At 42.4% G+C, this 18,145-nt stretch overlaps 1 protein-coding gene across 2 annotated transcripts; it reads right to left on the bottom strand.

The window, feature by feature from the left end:
• Nucleotides 1-1,287: 1,287 nt before the first annotated feature.
• Nucleotides 1,288-12,707, bottom strand: galnt11 (UDP-N-acetyl-alpha-D-galactosamine:polypeptide N-acetylgalactosaminyltransferase 11 (GalNAc-T11)). 2 transcript variants are annotated; one of them, XM_067578147.1, is made up of 13 exons: nt 12,552-12,704; nt 11,840-11,918; nt 10,864-11,120; nt 10,412-10,535; nt 8,943-9,109; nt 8,638-8,763; nt 7,066-7,315; nt 6,821-6,938; nt 5,953-6,105; nt 5,630-5,848; nt 4,387-4,491; nt 3,902-4,039; nt 1,288-3,055 (listed from the first exon to the last, which is right to left on the bottom strand). In XM_067578147.1, exons 3-13 carry the CDS (start codon nt 11,087-11,089, stop codon nt 2,924-2,926), a joined length of 1,758 nt encoding a protein of 585 aa, XP_067434248.1. In that variant the 5' UTR covers nt 11,090-11,120; nt 11,840-11,918; nt 12,552-12,704; the 3' UTR covers nt 1,288-2,923. The 2 variants fall into 2 exon arrangements, with proteins under 2 accessions (XP_067434248.1, XP_067434247.1); XM_067578146.1 differs by lacking the exon at nt 11,840-11,918 and having other exon boundaries at nt 12,552-12,707.
• Nucleotides 12,708-18,145: the final 5,438 nt, after the last annotated feature.

Below are 18,145 nucleotides of genomic sequence, written 5' to 3'. Positions count from 1 at the left end.
GTACTGTTCTTGTGCAAAATGTTGAGGTACTTGTACTTTACTTGAGTATTTCCATGTGATGCTACTTTCTACATTTCAGAGGGAAATATTGTACTTTCTACTCCACTACATTTATTTGACAGCTTTAGTTACTTTTCAGATGAAGATTTGACACAATGGATAATATAACAAGCTTTTAAAATACAACACATTGTTAAAGATGAAACCAGTGGTTTCCAACCTTTTTGGCTTTTGACGTCTTACAAAAAGCAGTGTGTAGTCGGGGTCACATTTCACATGTCTATGAGTTGTTAACAGCTCCACCAAATAGTGATTTTTCCCTCTAAACTTCTCACATGCTTTCATTTCAATAAATGTTCAAATGATCCAATATTTCAGCAAAAATCAAAGATTAGAGAAAAAGTCCAATGATAATTATACTTTCTAAATGTGCTAGGTCCATGCTGCAAGGCTGATGGCACTCATGACTCTTCCCAGTGTGCCGGTAGCTTGCTCACTTCCTGTCTTGATAGGTAACAGGAAAAGAAAAGGTGAATCTGCTGAGAAACAGGAATCATCCAACCGGTTCTGCAAATTTATCAAATTTAGCGCCCATTCCTTGTCAGCCACAGCCTGTCCCAAAAACTGGGCTGTTAATGCTTTTAACACACTAAATCTAGAGTTATTAAATGTCAGGAAAAACATATTTAATCAATGATTTTATGTTTTTAACTGAAACTTGCTTAGATCAAGATAACAGCACAGCTGTTCTTATCAAGTCAAACCCTCCCAACGTCAGTTTTATGAGTGAAACTAGAGAGCAGAAGAAAGGAGGTGAAGCTGCGATTTTGTTTAATGATTCCCTCCCTGAATTGGTATACTATCCAGCACTAGCTAAAACCTTCACATGATTTCAGATATGTTGTATTAGCAGATGCTAAACAGTCTTTAAAGTCTGTTTGGGAACCATAAGACTTGTAAGAATAAGCAGAACTATTACTAATGAACTGAAGCCCATAAACACCTTTAATAACTACGGCTGAAGATCATTTTTCTGTACATACATCAGAAACTCTACGTCCTTCTTACAATTCAAACTTTTACACAAATATTTCCTTCTGAATAAAGATCGTAAACATTAACGTCTCAACAGTCGACCTTATTGTTCCCTCTGAACTCTGTATAACTTGTTAGTCTACATGTAAAATGTGTTTACTCTTGTTACTCTGTGCTTAATGTTGTATTCTTGGAGGTGACTTTCTTCTGCTGTTTCCTACTAAAATAACATAAAAACTGACTGAAATGAAATGAAGACTTGTGGATGTTTTTTATTCATGTGCATGAAGACATTCTGCTCTGTTCAGTGCAGCAGACCAGACACACGTTGGAGAATTCAAAACTACTTTCAGGACTTTTTTAATTAATCTGTGCTTTCAGTTAATGGATTCAATAATAAATGACACTAAAGCCAACTGACCCATCTCATCATTACCGTGAACGTTTGACCCTCGCAGGCCTCCGTCCATCTACATGCGGCTGATAATGGAAGTGAACTGGGAGGTCTGGTTCAGGTTAGTTCTGCTGTTTTCAGTTTAGGTTTTAATCTGTGACCACGAGACAAACAACAACCTGCTGGATCCAATATTTATTTATATCAATCTATCAAAAACTAATTATGATGCAAATGATTATTGTGTCTTTTTTCTGTTAATACACTAACGCTACTTAAATCACAGAGCCAGAAATATTGATTTGCATCTTCACTAATCGTCCTGATTGATGTTTGAATCCTGCATCTTCTCAGGAGAATATTGACTGTAAATACAAATATAGATGAAATCATTAATAGGTATTTGTAAACCCTGAGTACTGTCTGCAGGTTAAGAAGGGAGGGCAGCAGCCTGAGAGGCGAAACCCGGGGCAAAGAAAGGCTGCAGACCAACGGCTGCTGTTCGTGAGGCTTCATCACTGCGAGCGTCTGGATTCTCACAGAGACGATAAACTGAAACCGTCTTCACACTTCAGTCTGTGTGTTGAAGATTTATTGATGAAATGACACAAGGACAAACTTTAAAAACCTGCTGCTGTAATACTGTCACTGAGGTCAAAGGTCACCACATGTGAAAACAACAGATATGTTACATATCAACATGTCAATCAACACGTTTCCTGTTCCTGTCGTCACTTATTGTTCCATTAGTGTCGATGTGTTTGCAGTCGTACGTTAAGACTCATTTTCACTTTTTACTCATTTTCACTTAGAAATCCAGGATTTGTTTGTTTGTTTGTTTGTTTATAATCCAACTTCTCCTGGATTTCAGTTTCTTAAATAAATACCAATAATAAATTTACAGGTTTTATTGTGTCAGAATAAAAACTGAAGATAACGAGCCGTCGTAGCTTCGCTGCTTTTTATTGTCCTGACGTTTCACACAAGACGTCACTGAGTTCATAACGGTAACTCCAGGACTTTCCAGGTCATTACAGGACTTTCAAGGTCTGTCTTAGAAGTCCATCTTTACCTGAAATTCTTCTGTCCTCCCACTGAAAAGCAACAGACGCAGATATGAAAACTCCTGCTGTTGGTACCTGGAATCTCTCTCCAAAGTTCAAAATATTCCAGGACATTCCAGGACTGTTTCAGTCTTTGTCGGGACAGAAGCTGAGTGAGTTTTAAAAAGCAGCTCAGAGAGAAATGAGGCTGAAAATGAATTTGTAAAACATGAAAAAACAGAAAATGTGAGAGGAGAATCTGCTGGTTAATAAAAGTCGCTGTGAGCCGCAGAGAGCAGAAAACCTACTGAACCAAACAGTAAAAACAAACAAACAAACAAACAAACAAACAAACACAGACTGCTGCTCCAATAAAACCTGATTGTCTCTAAAAGAACATTTAAGACGTCGCATCACTCCGTCACATGAACAAGTGATGTCATCCGCCTCATCAGCCCTCCAGCTGCCACTGCTGTGCCTGCGAGGCGTCGCATATCGCCATGGCAACGTAACCTTTCGGCCCGACCGGCTGGGCGACGGAGAGACACTGACCCACCGAGACCTGGTATAGCCGGTTAGACTTCTACGGGGGGGGGGGGGAAGAGAGAGAGAGAGAGAGAGAGAGAGAGGGAGACATTAGTGTGTTATTGAGGAATGTTGAGGCTGCAGGGTTTTAACCTGCTACGTTACCATGGTAACTAAACCTGGTCCGGAGCAGGTTAAGTTTCGGCGCCGTCCTGCCAACAGCTATTAGAGGACTGATTAGAAAATTGATTAATCTTTTATCAGACTTACCGTTGATTTGATGTCATGTTGTAAATCAGTTATTGGACGATGTTAAAATATATCAAACTATTTCAAATTTTAAAAAGAAACTAATAAAAAATAAAAACTTATGAAAAAAAAATACTTTAAACAAAAAGAAGATTGATTAGTGTGTTGGTATTTATCACAGATAATATTCAATCTATATAATTAATTTTTGATTTGGCCAAAATCTAAAGTGACTTCGTCTCATCCTTCATTCTGAGTCAGACCTGAATGCTCTTCTTCTCCAGTATAATGTTTAAATCTGCTGCATCAACTTTAAAGTTTAATCTCTTAATACACCAAGCAGGCGGCACGCCATCGCTCCGTTTAGTGCAGAATTAACGTCAAATGACGCAACAAACGCTCCGTTTGATTAACGTGCACAGAGCCTGAAGCAGAAAGCCTGAGTTAACAAACACAGTTGATAACGGGCGTCATGACGACACTGATCTCTGACTGAGAGTTCAGAGTTCACACAAAGAAAGCCTGGATATGTTGAACTCTGACTGTCTCTAAACGATGTTTCAGGAGTAAACATACATGATATGACAACCAATCAGAGTGCAGGATTTATTTATTAGTGTGTGTGTGTGTGTGTGTGTGTGTGTTGGCGTCTCACCCCCAGGCTCCACTGCTGTGACCCCCCTGAGCCGTGACACTTCATCAGTCTGGGGGGGTCAAAGGTCCTGACCTCTGACACGTCCAGACACAGAAGACCTGCCAGAACCAGCTGACCCTCCTCATCATAGGCCCAGTCCTACACACACACACACACACACACACACACACACACACACACAGTCAAACTCCAACAACACTAGATACTACAGTTCCCATAATGCAACTGGATAGTGTCTTTCATCGCAGCCTCCCTGCCTGGTACGCAGTCTTTCAAAGTCCAATCTTTCAGTTTCATCTCCACATTCCAAGTCTCTAAACCTGATGACGTCACCGTGACGTCACAATGACGTCATCGTGATGTCACAGTGACGTCATCAGGCCGCAGTTGGTCCTTTACAGGCTGAGGATTAACTGTTCAGTTTACTGGACCGGTAAAAATCAGCAGACTGCCCCTTTAAAATCAGCCACATGTGGTCAGGTCACCTGTTCGGGGTCTCTGGGGTCACATGGTCGCAGGACGACGGCTCCGCCCTTCTGACTGGCTCGGCCCTGCGCCACCAGACAGCGCCCCGTTGATAGGTTACGAAGCTGAAAGATGGCGGACACAAAGGAAGCGTTTGTGTTATTTTGTTTTGTTCAGCGTGTGTGAACTTTATCTTTTCATTAGACTTTATTTTATTTCTTCCAGGTGTCGTGTTTGTGCAGAGATTAACGTCCACAACAACACTGGAAACAGGAAACGTCTTCAAAATATTAAAGATCACCTCCAGACATGTTTTAAGATGTATATAAAATACTCTACTAATAATAATACTTTGTGTCTTTTCAATTATGTTGTTTTCAGTCTGTACAACATTATTAATTTCTCAGAGGACAAAGTCTCTGACTAGTGAAGCTGTTAACAGGACAGCGCTCCTGCACATGCTCAGTGGCATCTGCCTTACACAGAACTACTCTACAGAGACTGAAAACATCGTATTTATTTATCAGGACAGTTTTTAAACATAAATGATGAACTGCACCAGATTTAGCTTCAAGCTAATTTTCACCTGCAGCACAATAACAAACAGTACAAAGCAAAAAAAAAAAAAAACACACACACAGCACATATTATACAAAACTACACACAACAGCACATCACACCCACAACGTCTAGAAATTAATAATGTAAACTTGTCAAATTAAAAGACAGATTATTTGTGTTAATGAGACATCAGATGATATTTAGCTTCAGTGGTTACAGAGCTGAGTAGTTTTTAGTAGATGTTTTAACAGAGGAATCAGATATATCAGCTTTGATACACACACACACACACACACACACACACACACACACACACACACACACACAATACTTGTCAGTAGATCAGTTCATTGTTGGTTTGACTCCAAACATGAAGACAAAGAAAGAAAATCAGCAGAATGATCCTTTAAATGATGAGCTGAAGTGCTGCACTGAGACAGATGTGACACGTCAGGTCTGATCATCATGATTCAAATCTAAAAAGGTCTAAATACTCGTAAGACCTTCCTGTGAACACAGTAAAACTATGAGAGGTATGAAGACGCTGAGCTGATGTGATGAAGAACAGACCAGTTTAACGTCTGAATCAAGTTTTGAGGTGAAAGCAGAAATGAGTGTGAAGAAAAAAGCTGTAATGAAAGATCTAGATGTGACAGAGGTCATGCAGAGGTCACTCAGGGTCGGGGTCATGCGGTCAGGTACCCGTCCTCTCTGCAGGACTTTGGGTCGTCTCAGGCCCTTGTTGATGAACATCTGCTGCTGCTGCTTGTTGCCATTGGCGACGGTCTGCATCTCAGGGTAGATGGTGTCCAGGTACCAGCGAAAGGAGTGACACTGCAGCCGCTTCCTCAACGCCACGCGCTCGCTGATGTCACCGAAACTGCGGTCACGCAGCTCTGGACGCAGAGACAGATACTGCTCCTGATTGGACCGCAGAGACACAGGAAGTGAGGTCACAGGGAACTTCAGCTGCCTGCTGGATCACTGCAGTGTGTGTGTGTGTGTGTGTGTGTGTGTGTGTGTACCTTGTACTCGTCCATCCATACGTGTGCTAGCCGCAGGGAATTGTGGGCCATGGTGTCCTGCCCCCCAGGTGAGCCGTAGGGCCGCCTCTTCCTGAAGATGTGACCGACTCTGGAGCAGGGGATGATGAGCAGCTGACCGCCACACATCCAGATCTGACAGAAACACACCTGTTCACACCTGCTAAAACCTGCTCACACCTGTCCTGCTTTAGAGGTGCTGGTATATGCTGTATTTTTGAAGTTTGGACAAGCTAGGCTAACAGTTTCCCTCTGCTTCCAGTCTTTACGCTAAGCTAGGCTAACAGTTTCCCTCTGCTTCCAGTCTTTATGCTAAGCTAGGCTAACAGTTTCCCTCTGCTTCCAGTCTTTATGCTAAGCTAGGCTAACAGTTTCCCTCTGCTTCCAGTCTTTATGCTAAGCTAGGCTAACAGTTTCCCTCTGCTTCCAGTCTTTATGCTAAGCTAGGCTAACAGTTTCCCTCTGCTTCCAGTCTTTATGCTAAGCTAGGCTAACAGTTTCCCTCTGCTTCCAGTCTTTATGCTAAGCTAGGCTAACAGTTTCCCTCTGCTTCCAGTCTTTATGCTAAGCTAGGCTAACAGTTTCCCTCTGCTTCCAGTCTTTATGCTAAGCTAGGCTAACAGTTTCTCTCTGCTTCCAGTCTTTATGCTAAGCTAGGCTAACAGTTTCCCTCTGCTTCCAGTCTTTATGCTAAGCTAGGCTAACAGTTTCTCTCTGCTTCCAGTCTTTATGCTAAGCTAGGCTAACAGTTTCCCTCTGCTTCCAGTCTTTATGCTAAGCTAGGCTAACCATGTCCTGACATGAGACTGACTGTGTGACACCTTCACTGACACAAAAACATCTTTCTCACCCTGAAGGAGATTTCCAGATTCTCTCCGCCCCAGATGTCCATGCCAGCGTCGTATTGGCCGAGCTCGTTAAAATACTTCCTGTTCATAGCGAATAGGCCGCCTGCCATGGTGGGAGACCTGAGAGCGCAGAGGGAAACCTGCTGAACGTTTTACAGCAAAAAAGTCTGACTGGAGGCCGTTTAAACATATCAGTCAGCCGGTCACCTGATCGATCAGCTGGTCACTTGATCAATCAGCCGATTACCTGATCGGTGCGATGGCCCCCTCGGGCCCATTGAGCTGTGCGGGGGGGACAGGGTCCCACTTGAAGTGCAGCCCCCAGTTGAAGCCGCCCCTGACGATGGGCGAGGGCGAGTAGGTCAGCGTGTCGGCTGAGATGATGTCGATGACGGGGCAGACGACGGTCCGGCGGTCCGTCTGGATGGGAGCCAGCAGAGGCTGCAGCCACATCTGGTTCACCTCACAGTGACTGTCCAGGAACACCAGCACCTCACCTGGACACACAGGTGAGTCCAGCTTCACTTAAGAAATGAGTCTACGGAGGCCCGACTGGACCAAAATACGGCTGGTTATGTGTCAGAGTCGGGTTCAAACTGTGAATTAGCTGTTCACGTTCTCACTGTCACAGTTTAAACCTGTTATATTAAAGATAAGCTAGTGAGTAAGGATGGAGGGAGGTCATGTGACAGCATTAAGGATCTAGGGTTTACGGTGTAAATGCGGTTTCTTCTGTAGGAAATGAGGAAGTGTAGATAAAGGAAGTAAGAGTGTAAAGTTGATGTAATTAGGATGTAGGATGAAGGACGTAGGGAACAAGGATGCACAGGTGAAGGACGTAGGGAACAAGGATGCACAGGTGAAGGACGTAGGGAACAAGGATGCACAGGTGAAGGACGTAGGGAACAAGGATGCAGGATGAAGGACGTAGGGAACAAGGATGCACAGATGAAGGACGTAGGGAACAAGGATGCACAGATGAAGGACGTAGGGAACAAGGATGCACAGATGAAGGACGTAGGGAACAAGGATGCACAGATGAAGGATGTAGGGAGCAAGGATGCACAGGTGAAGGATGTAGGGAACAAGGATGCACAGGTGAAGGATGTAGGGAGCAAGGATGCACAGGTGAAGGATGTAGGGAACAAGGATGCATAGGTGAAGGATGTAGGGAGCAAGGATGCACAGGTGAAGGATGTAGGGAGCAAGGATGCACAGATGAAGGATGTAGGGAACAAGGATGCACAGATGAAGGATGTAGGGAACAAGGATGCACAGATGAAGGATGTAGGGAATAAGGATGTAGGATGAAGGATGTAGGGAGCAAGGATGCACAGGTGAAGGATGTAGGGAACAAGGATGCACAGGTGAAGGATGTAGGGAACAAGGATGCACAGGTGAAGGATGTAGGGAACAAGGATGTAGGATGAAGGATGTAGGGAGCAAGGATGCACAGGTGAAGGATGTAGGGAACAAGGATGCACAGGTGAAGGATGTAGGGAACAAGGATGCACAGGTGAAGGATGTAGGGAACAAGGATGCACAGATGAAGGATGGAGGGAACAAGGATGCACAGATGAAGGACGTAGGGAACAAGGATGTAGGATGAAGGATATAGGGAACAAGGATGTAGGATGAAGGATATAGGGAACAAGGATGCACAGATGAAGGATGTAGGGAACAAGGATGCACAGATGAAGGATGGAGGATATAAGGATGCACAGGTGAAGGACGTAGGGAACAAGGATGCACAGGTGAAGGATGTAGGGAACAAGGATGCACAGATGAAGGATGTAGGGAATAAGGATGTAGGATGTACCAGTAGCATGCGAGGCTCCTATCATGCGTCCTCTGATGAGTCCTTCCCTCCTCGGGTTCCTCACCAGTTTGACTTTCCCCTGCAGCTCCTCTCTGACGTACCGATCCAAGTCGTCCTTCAGCTCCTCTGAATCAACACACAAACAGATCAATTAATCAGCATTTAATCAATGAAAATGTTCACAGCACAGCAGTAAAGAGAGCAGAACAAACAACATCCTGTAATTTATATTTCAGTATTAAGCAGCTCAACATGTCCTGAGGGTGGCGCTAGAGGAAACACCATTAAACTCTGTTCTTGTTTACCGAGCTCGCTGTGGTCGTCCACCAGGATGATCTCGTGCAGCAGGTACGCCGGCGTTCGGTCCAACACGCTGTGGATGGTCCTCAGCAGGGCAGAGAACGCCTCGTTGAAGAAACAGATCACTACGCTGGCAGAAGGTAGAGCCAGAGGATACACCTTCTCCCGACACCTGAGAGAGACGAGCAGCGATTTCATCCCACCTGCTGCAGCTGAGTGTTACTGTCCTGTTATTTATTGATCTGTGTGAGCTGCTGAGTGTAACGTCTCCTGACCACTAAAACATGGAGGTTTTCCTGCTTGTGTTTGACACTGCATTCTTTATGGTTAATTATTAAAAAATACACGATATTCACCCAAAACAATCCTTCCTGATCATTAACCAAAGTGTTTTATTATCTTAAACAGGTGACTGGGGTCCACCCTGACCTCTGACCTCTGACCTGTTGTCAGTGAACAGCCAGCGGGTGCTGAGGCTGGCTGACCTTTCACCTTCTGACATCACAAACCCAGCCGGCCTCAGAGCAGTGACACTATCACTCACATTGTTTCTGTTTGTCCTGCACTGTTAAAGTCTCATTGACATTGTACCAACACAAACTTGATTACGTCTATATATTATTTTATTCTATTAACTAATATTGTTCTTTAACATTGTCTTTTATAAATGAGGAAGCAGGTTAAACGTTTATTTCAGGGAACGCGGGCTTGTTTGTGATGGAAATGAACTGGGCGATTGTCATGTGACAGCTGGCGGTGAGCAGCTTAAAAGATCATTAGCTGTTGACTTTTAATGCCACACACACACACACACACACACACACACACACACACTCACTCAGCTGTCTGTGTGAAGCTGACAAACAGGCAGAAACAGAGCAGAGCTGCAACTAATGATTATATTCTCAGTATTAATTATTCTGCAAATCATAACATCCCAAAGTTTGTTTGGTTTAAATCAACCATCCGTCCTAAAAACCCAAAGATGTTTCAGAAAAAGCAGAAAATCTTCACATTTAAGAAGCTGGAAGCAGAAAATATTGAAAAATGACTCAAACTAGCTGCTGATTACATTTCAGCACAAAACCAAAACTAAAGTTAACGTTAAAACTGTGAGTCAGCAGCTCCTTTCAGACAGGATGAAGAAATAACTGATCTCATGTCAACCATGAGGAGAGACGACAGGACCTGGTCTCCATAAATCCACCGAGGAACCAGAGAAACAAAAGAGGCTGCAGAATAGTGACAGCTGCTGACCTCCTAACAAGTCCTGATACCTTCAGGAAAAACTCGTAATATCTGGTTGTGATATTTGGAGAAGCAGCAGCAGCTCTGATGAGCTTTATGGGTTCGTTAATGTTCAAACAGGCCGACATGTTGCTGTCAGCAGGTTTCTACCTGTAGAACGAAACGAGCATCTTCTGATGAACCTGTGAACAGGAACAACAACATGAGCGTCCTGACTGGTTCTTACTGGGAGTCTCTGGTGTCAGGCAGCTCTCTGTGCTGGCCCAGTCTGCTGGAGATGAGGACGTTGAAGGCGTGTCGATGGTAACCGGTGTCCCGGACCTCCTGATCCGCTTCGTTAAATATCATACCTGCGTGCACACACACACACACACACACACACACACACACACACACACACACACGAGAGTGTATTAAAGGCTCAGTGCATCCAGGTGACTGAACATTTCTCAACAGATAACAGACTAGAGAATCATGTCGACTCTGAATAATCTGATCAACACTTAGTGGCTGAAGGTGGGAGACCTGCTGCTGTCCTGTTGCCCAGCAACAAGCTCCTCAGTCTGAAATATAACAACAAGCTACTAAAATTCATCTTTCAGACTAATTAAACTAGTTAAACTCTGTGTGCAGAAAACACAGAGAGTCACAGTACCTGAACGCATCGCAGCCACTCACCCATCTCCGGTGACAGTTCCGCTCCCTTATTGGCCGGCAGAAGCCGACGCCCCCCCACCCTCCGGTCAGCCAGGCCCTTGGTGATCGGCTGGCTGCGCTGCCGCAGGGGGGTCCTGCCGTGGCCAGGCTCCTCCCCCAGAGAGAAGTAGAGGAAGAGGAGGACGGACCAGGTCGCCGAGGTGACGAGGCAGCCGTAACAGAAGTACCTGAGCGTCATACTGGCCATGGTGGCCGAGCGAGCATCGCCTCACATCACACTGCAGAGAGAGAGAGAGAGAGAGAGAGAGAGAGAGAGAGAGAGAGAGTTCAGGTTAAACACGGTTTAACCTTTAACGGTCGTAAAGTGAATATATGTTGCTCAGACAAAACAAAACAAGACAGAAAGAATTTGAGGACTTTTCACTATTATTTACAATTTATAGACCAAACAATGAATCAATTAAATAATGAAACTAATCTGCAGATTAATTGATAACTAGAGCAGCGATATTTGAGACTTTGTGCAGGAGTTTTTCTCTCTTTTTATCCAAGTTGCACTTTCAGGTGGAGCTATTCAGATCAATCAATAATCAAAGTGATCGTCAGTTGCAGCCTGAACTACTACAGACAGAATCAATAAAATCTACAGCTGTCAGCTGATGTGGAGGAGGTGATCAGGCGATCAGGTGATCAGGTGAGGAGTCAGGTGTTCTCTTATAACCATGTTAATTATTCCTCACAGCAACAGTCAGTCAGTCATTTACTCTAAACGACCTGGAAGCTACAACAGGTTTTAAAGTTTCCCTTCATGTCATAAACTCGATAATGTTTCTGATCTGACGGCATCTTCTCTTCAGGAAGCAACTTCATCTTTCTGGATCAGTTCAGCTGTTGCTCATCATTGTTCTTCTTCACGGTTGGATGAACTTCCTCCCAGTCAAGAGGAAATAAAGTGATAAACATGTGATGTTATTCATCTATAAAGCTTCTAAACTACCTCGTTAAAATCTGCTGACGACAGAAACAGGATCCTCAGATATCCTCCACGTTCACACTGATGTGTCAGTAATCTGCACCTTTAAATGGAATAAAATGTAAACTGGAGTCTTATTTTCCTCTTTAAAGCTTTATTATCTGATGGTTTTATGATTCTTATGACTGTTTTTATTAATTCCTTGTTGTTTGTCTTCTGAATGTTTCTTGATCTTTTAAATCTCAGTGAGGTTGTCTGATTAAATAAAGATTCAATCCTACAAACTGGCATCATTTTTAAATGTAATTAACTGTCTGGTAATTAGCTGTATGCTGGATTAATGAGCTGACCTCCATCAGACTGTGTTAACTTTAATATTTAATCAGAATAACAGGAAAGAGACAGAAAACACAAGACAATAACAAACAGAAAGCGAGCTGCAGATCATATAAAACAACTCCACATTCATTACATTAACATTAACTAAACGCTGTTTAATCTCCGAAGAGTTTAAACTGAATAACTAATGAATACATTAATTATTATTAATAATTAAAGAGGAAAACTCGGATCTCAGCTGTGCTAGACAAACCGTGTCCGATAATGGACTCAGTAGCTTAGCGGCCGTTAGCTAACCTCTGAGGAGGAATAAGCTAACAGCAGATCTTTATTCCGTCCAAACATCAGTTTCTATGATACATGGAAGAGTTCAGCGTCATACTGTGACTGTACTCACGGTTCATTAGCGGCTGGCGGTTTGCTCAGCGGCACTCCGGCCAGGCTACAGGTCAGTTAGCCGCTGTGGCTAAAAGCAGCACAAACAGTTTTACCTTCAGACCGTCATCTTCACGCAGAGACGTCGTCACGTTCCGTTACCTCAGTTCGCTTTATACAGCTCAGGCACGTGACTTCTTCTTCTTCTTCTTCTTCTCTCCCTTTACTGGTAGAAAGCGAACAACAACATACCGCCACCTGCTGTACAACAGCTGCAACACACGTCATTTACTCTGTTTCTATTTCTGTCTTACCCGCCTTACTGGTGACTCTCACTTCCCTTTACGTCTGTCCCCAGTATCCCCATCAGATCCCAGTATCCCCATCAGATCCCAGTATATCCCTCTGTCCCCAGTATCCCCATCAGATCCCAGTATCTCCCTCTGTCCCCAGTATCCCCATCAGATCCCAGTATCTCCCTCTGTCCCCAGTATCCCCATCAGATCCCAGTATTTCCTTCTGTCCCCAGTATACCCATCAGATCCCAGTATCTCCCTCTGTCCCCAGTATCCCCATCAGATCCCAGTCTTTATCATGTGACCTTTCTCTTTCAGTTTCATCCATGTTATAATGTAATATGATATGTTTGTTTTCTTTAACTCCCACAGTTCCCACACCTGTCACTGTTCCTTTTTCCCAGTACAAAGAACCATTTAAACCAGTGAGATCCAGTCTGAGTCTTGTTATGATGATTTCCTTCCTTCTGTTTCTTTGTTATGACCGACTTTTGTATTTTGTGATTCTTCCTCCTCCTGTTCCGACCTGCTGCTGTTGTTTCCTTTCGTAAATTATCTACAAGATATTAACGAGAGCTGTTGTTAAATTACAGAAACTTTCCTGCATGAAACGACCAAATCAACAGACTTTAACTACATCAGGCTCATCATACTTCTGTGTTTTTACTGCAGGAGGATTTTCATGCAGGACTTTTACTCGTATTGGAGTTCCTCTTCCTCCACTGATGAGTAAATGTCTCCAGTAACTCTTCATCATGGTGATGATGGTTTCACTGTTGATGTAATTCCACCTGATCGACACTAGATGTCAACGTTGTGTAGAAGAAAAAGCTTTTTTATTTTCATACTCAGTGTTCAAAATGTTCCAACTAACTTTAGAAGACAAGTTCCCAGTGTTCCCAGTGTTCCCAGTGTGTGTTAAACCAGCAGTCAGGTGTCTGTAATCATTCCTCCTGTTCATACTGGATATTAAAGATCCTTCAAATGTGCTTTCAATGGAAGTGATGGAGGATAAAATCCACAGTGTGTCCACACAGTCATTTAAAGTCTGTGTGAAGCTTCTATTCAGCTTCATCAGTCTGAGTTAGTCATATCAAGTGGATATCTGACACATTTACAGTCTTTTTAGCATCAAATTCCCTCTTTGTGTTTCCTCGGACAGTGTTTCCCTGTTGAGCTGCAGGTGGAAGTATAGTAACAAAAAGAGGAACTTTGGCACTAAAAAGACTGTAACGTTGAAAGATATCTACTTGATTTGACTCATTTGGATGCTGAAGCTTCATATTAGCTTCAGATAAACTTTAAATACATGTTTGCACAGAAGGAGGACTGTGGATTTACATTGTAAGGTCATTATGAAGGATCTTCTAATGGTCAGTATGAACGCGACCACATGACCCGACTGATTTAACGCTGTTTTTCCTCTTCAGCTGACCACAGAAATCAATACTGTGTGTGTGTGTGTGTGTGTGTGTGTGTGTGTGTGTGTGTGTGTGTGTGTGTGTGTGTGTATGTGTGTGATGGCCTGCTCAGTATTGATGAACAGAGAAAGTTAATTATTTTGGGACTGAATCGCTGGAAGCCATCAATTATACTCTTATTACACACACACACACACACAGTAATTAACCTCATTCACCTCACTGTTAGGGACCAGTGTTTCCTTTATATTTCCACTCCGTCAGCTGTCATGTGATCAGCTGCAGCACAACTGCATGTTTAATATGCTTCTTGTAATGTGATGTATAACTTGTCATTTTCATGTTTAAAAAACTAAATGTAGTTAGAAGAACAGTTTCAACATGTTGTGAAATCTTCTCGTTGTCCGATTGATTCTTCACTCACAGTCAGCGGCCAGTTAGCTTAGCTTAGCTTAGCATAAAGACTGGAAACAGAGGGAAACAGCTAGCCTGGCTCTGACCAGTAATGTTACATCTCGTTTGTTTAATCTGGAAAAAAAAAGGTTTAAAGCAGTGAATCCTCTGACCTGCTGCCAGTAAAAAACTATTGATCAGAGCAGCACAGCTGATCTCTGACAACCTGCAGCTGATCAATCTGAGTAAAGAATAAATGATGTAGATAAAAATCCATTTATAATCCAATCACATGTGTTCAACATCACTACGTCCTCATCAATGAACTTTTCTCTAAAATGAGCAGAGTGACTTTGTCATCATCATGTCACCAGATTCATAAAAATACTTAAAACACCTGCATTGATCTGTGTGTGTGTGTGTGTGTGTGTGTGTGAGTGTGTGTGTGAGTGTGTGTGTGTGTGTGTGTGTGTGGGTGTGTGTGTGTGTGTGTGTGAGTGTGTGTGTGTGTGTGTGTGTGAGTGTGTGTGTGTGTGTGTGTGTGTGTGTGAGAGAGAGAGAGAGTCCATATTGTATATTGAAAAACGTTGACATGAATCTTGTTGTTTCCGTCTCTACAGGAAGAAAAGGAGGAAAACTCGGCGCTCCAGACAGGAAGTGATGGTCAACGACTTGCAGCACACGATGATGGTTGACACTCACACGCTGAACGGACGCAGTGAGTACACAGTCTGAGAGAAATAAAACTAAAAGACTGAGACAAACAGAGACGAGAATAAACGAGATGAGACATTTTCTAACTCAGTCGTTGATCTTTTGTTCTGATGATTCATAAACGTCGTCTGTGAGACTTTAACGCCTCAAACTTCAAACCTGTAAACTTTCCTCCTTCTTCCTCTGATGGGAATCTTGACTCAACACCTTCAAGGTATCGACTGAAATAACTGGAAACGTCTCCAGTCAAACGACACCTGCGTTCAATTCTTTCTGTCCACACATCCAGAAAAACATCAATATTTATTTTCTCACAGCAAAACCGACTATTGAACAGTTATTAATAAATATTATCTTATATATGATTATATTATACTATCGATAATATAATCTCAACACGTTCACATGTATTCATGTACAAATGAAGTACTCTACTGGTATCATACTGGTATCATACTGGTATCATCCTGGTACTGTACTGGTACCGTACTGGTACCGTACTGGTACCGTATTGGTATCGTTCTGGTATCTTACTGGTATCGTACTGGTATCGTCCTGGTATCGTCCTCACCATATAAATCCAATAATATCTCAATTGAAAGGAATAAAAATGTCAGTAAAATAAATAATATTCCTGACATTAAATTACTGAGTGAAGTTTAGAAAGAATGAAGAACTCAGACATCAGTCAGTATCTTCATCCTGTCCTCCTCCTCCTCCCTCTGCTGCTGGTTGAGAGGAGGTGTTTCAGCCAGAAGCAAAGTTATTAACACACGCTAGAATACAAACTAAGCTAAACACAAACATGACATATAGAGCAGAGCAGAGGACAGAAGCTAGTGTGACCATAAATGACAGCAAACCGCAGTAGAGACTCCCCGTGTCTACACAGGAGGCGTTCAGGTACAGTGTTGAGCATAGGTCACCTGAGTTTTAGAAGCGCAACATAGGAAAACCCAGAAATCTAATGATGGAATAGTGAAAATGTGCATTTGAATGTAGGACTATGGAAACTCATGTCCCAGTGAAAAATAGTTCTTTCAGTTTAATTAAACTCAAAAGGCTCAATAATTGTCCTTTTAATATGTTTTATTCAATTATGACAGTTGTTACAGACAATTCTCAACACTAAATACCTGCCTAAAAAGGAAATATACATTATATAAAGTTTATTGTATTTTACTTGATTTCTTTGTTTGATTTCTTTTATTTAGGCATTTTAAATCTTCCATAAAACTGCAGTACACATGTGTTTAATGTAGAGGGGAGGAGACAGACTCCATTTTACATTCCACAGAGAAAAAGGAGGAGAGCAGGATGGAGAAGGCGGGGTGAGTGTTAATACCACAGTACTATTTATGTTCAAGGTCTCCACACTATTGAGAGAACATACATTTTGTGAAGAAGTGAAGAAGCAGATCTGTGTCAAAGGTGTCAGAGTTTAAAAGATGTTTAAAGCCAAAGTTAACTTCTTGTTCTCACTGCTGTACACTGTTCAAACTCTCCACTCAAAACCATGTAATCTTACATCTAAACCAAACTTTGCCTTCAGACGTCACAGAAAAGCCATCAAATACACAAACATACTAGAAAACAGCCATTACACACTAGTGAGATCAATTCAAAACACTACTGTAAAAACCTGTTACTGCAATGAATAATGGTGCTTATGGTTTTCCCCCAGAACAACCTCTTTACATGATGAACACAATGTAAAGACACAACACACAGAAACATTTTATAGAAGGAAAGGAATCACATTTATTCAGCCTCAGGTCTTCGAGGATCCGTTGTTCCAAAACAAGTGAACTGACCTCTGACCCCTGGTATCTCTCTATCCTGAGCTTCTGATTGATTTGTGAACAGTTCTGACTCTCAGTGTTTCCACCTGGAGGATTGCGTGTTAATTGTGTTCCAGCTGTGATGACTTGAGTTAATGATATTGAACGCCAGCGCTTCATTTATGAGCACATGAGTGAAAACAAGAGAATAGTGTTTATAGTTTATAGTAGATGAGTCTGTCTTTTGGTAGATGGCGTCATGGTTTGGGATGTTTAGTTAATGGGTCCAGTTATAGTGTGTAAGCCATCGAGAAAAACTGTAATTATTTAGTTGATTAAAGTGTGTCAGAATAATATGAAATCACAGTGTTGACGTCTTCAAACGTTTTCTTCTTTGTTCTTCTTCTGGTTTCTGCGTCCTCACAGTGATGTAACGTGACTCACTGCTGCAGTTAAAATAGAGAGAAGTCACAGTTAAGAACCACACAGATGTTTATCTGAAGTCTGTTTGTTGGATTTAAACCAGAGTCAAAGTTTATCTTTGTGATGGTTGTAGTTAAAGTCATGTAAACTAATAAGAAGCTACTAAGTTGGTAGGTTGTAGGCCGGTGAGTGAATGTGTCCAGGCTCTTTGATTCTGATGGGTCACATGTCACATTGACTGGAAACCAGAAGATGAGCGGTTGTGTGGAGGAAGAGAACAAATCAGAGTCTCCAGTATCCACCTGTGTGTCCAAACATCATCCTCCAGACTTCAGTGATGAAGCTGGACCCTCAGACTTAAAATAAGAGACTGTTTCTACTGAAAGCAGAAATGCAGTTCAGTAATTTACGTTAATGTGAGCAGGAACATTTGCATGTCTTAATCATAAGTTTAACTGAATATAAATATGACTGTTTCTGGGCTGTGTTTGCTTTAGTCCAGATTTGACAGTTTTTAACCTGCATCCTGTTGGATTCAGGTGTTTTGAGTTTCCATTTTCTAAACTTCTACATTCTAAACCATCTTCA

Source organism: Thunnus thynnus, chromosome 21 (assembly GCF_963924715.1).
Source record: "Thunnus thynnus chromosome 21, fThuThy2.1, whole genome shotgun sequence".
NCBI classification, from domain to species: domain Eukaryota; kingdom Metazoa; phylum Chordata; class Actinopteri; order Scombriformes; family Scombridae; genus Thunnus; species Thunnus thynnus.
This window is presented reverse-complemented; position numbering and strand designations above follow the sequence as displayed.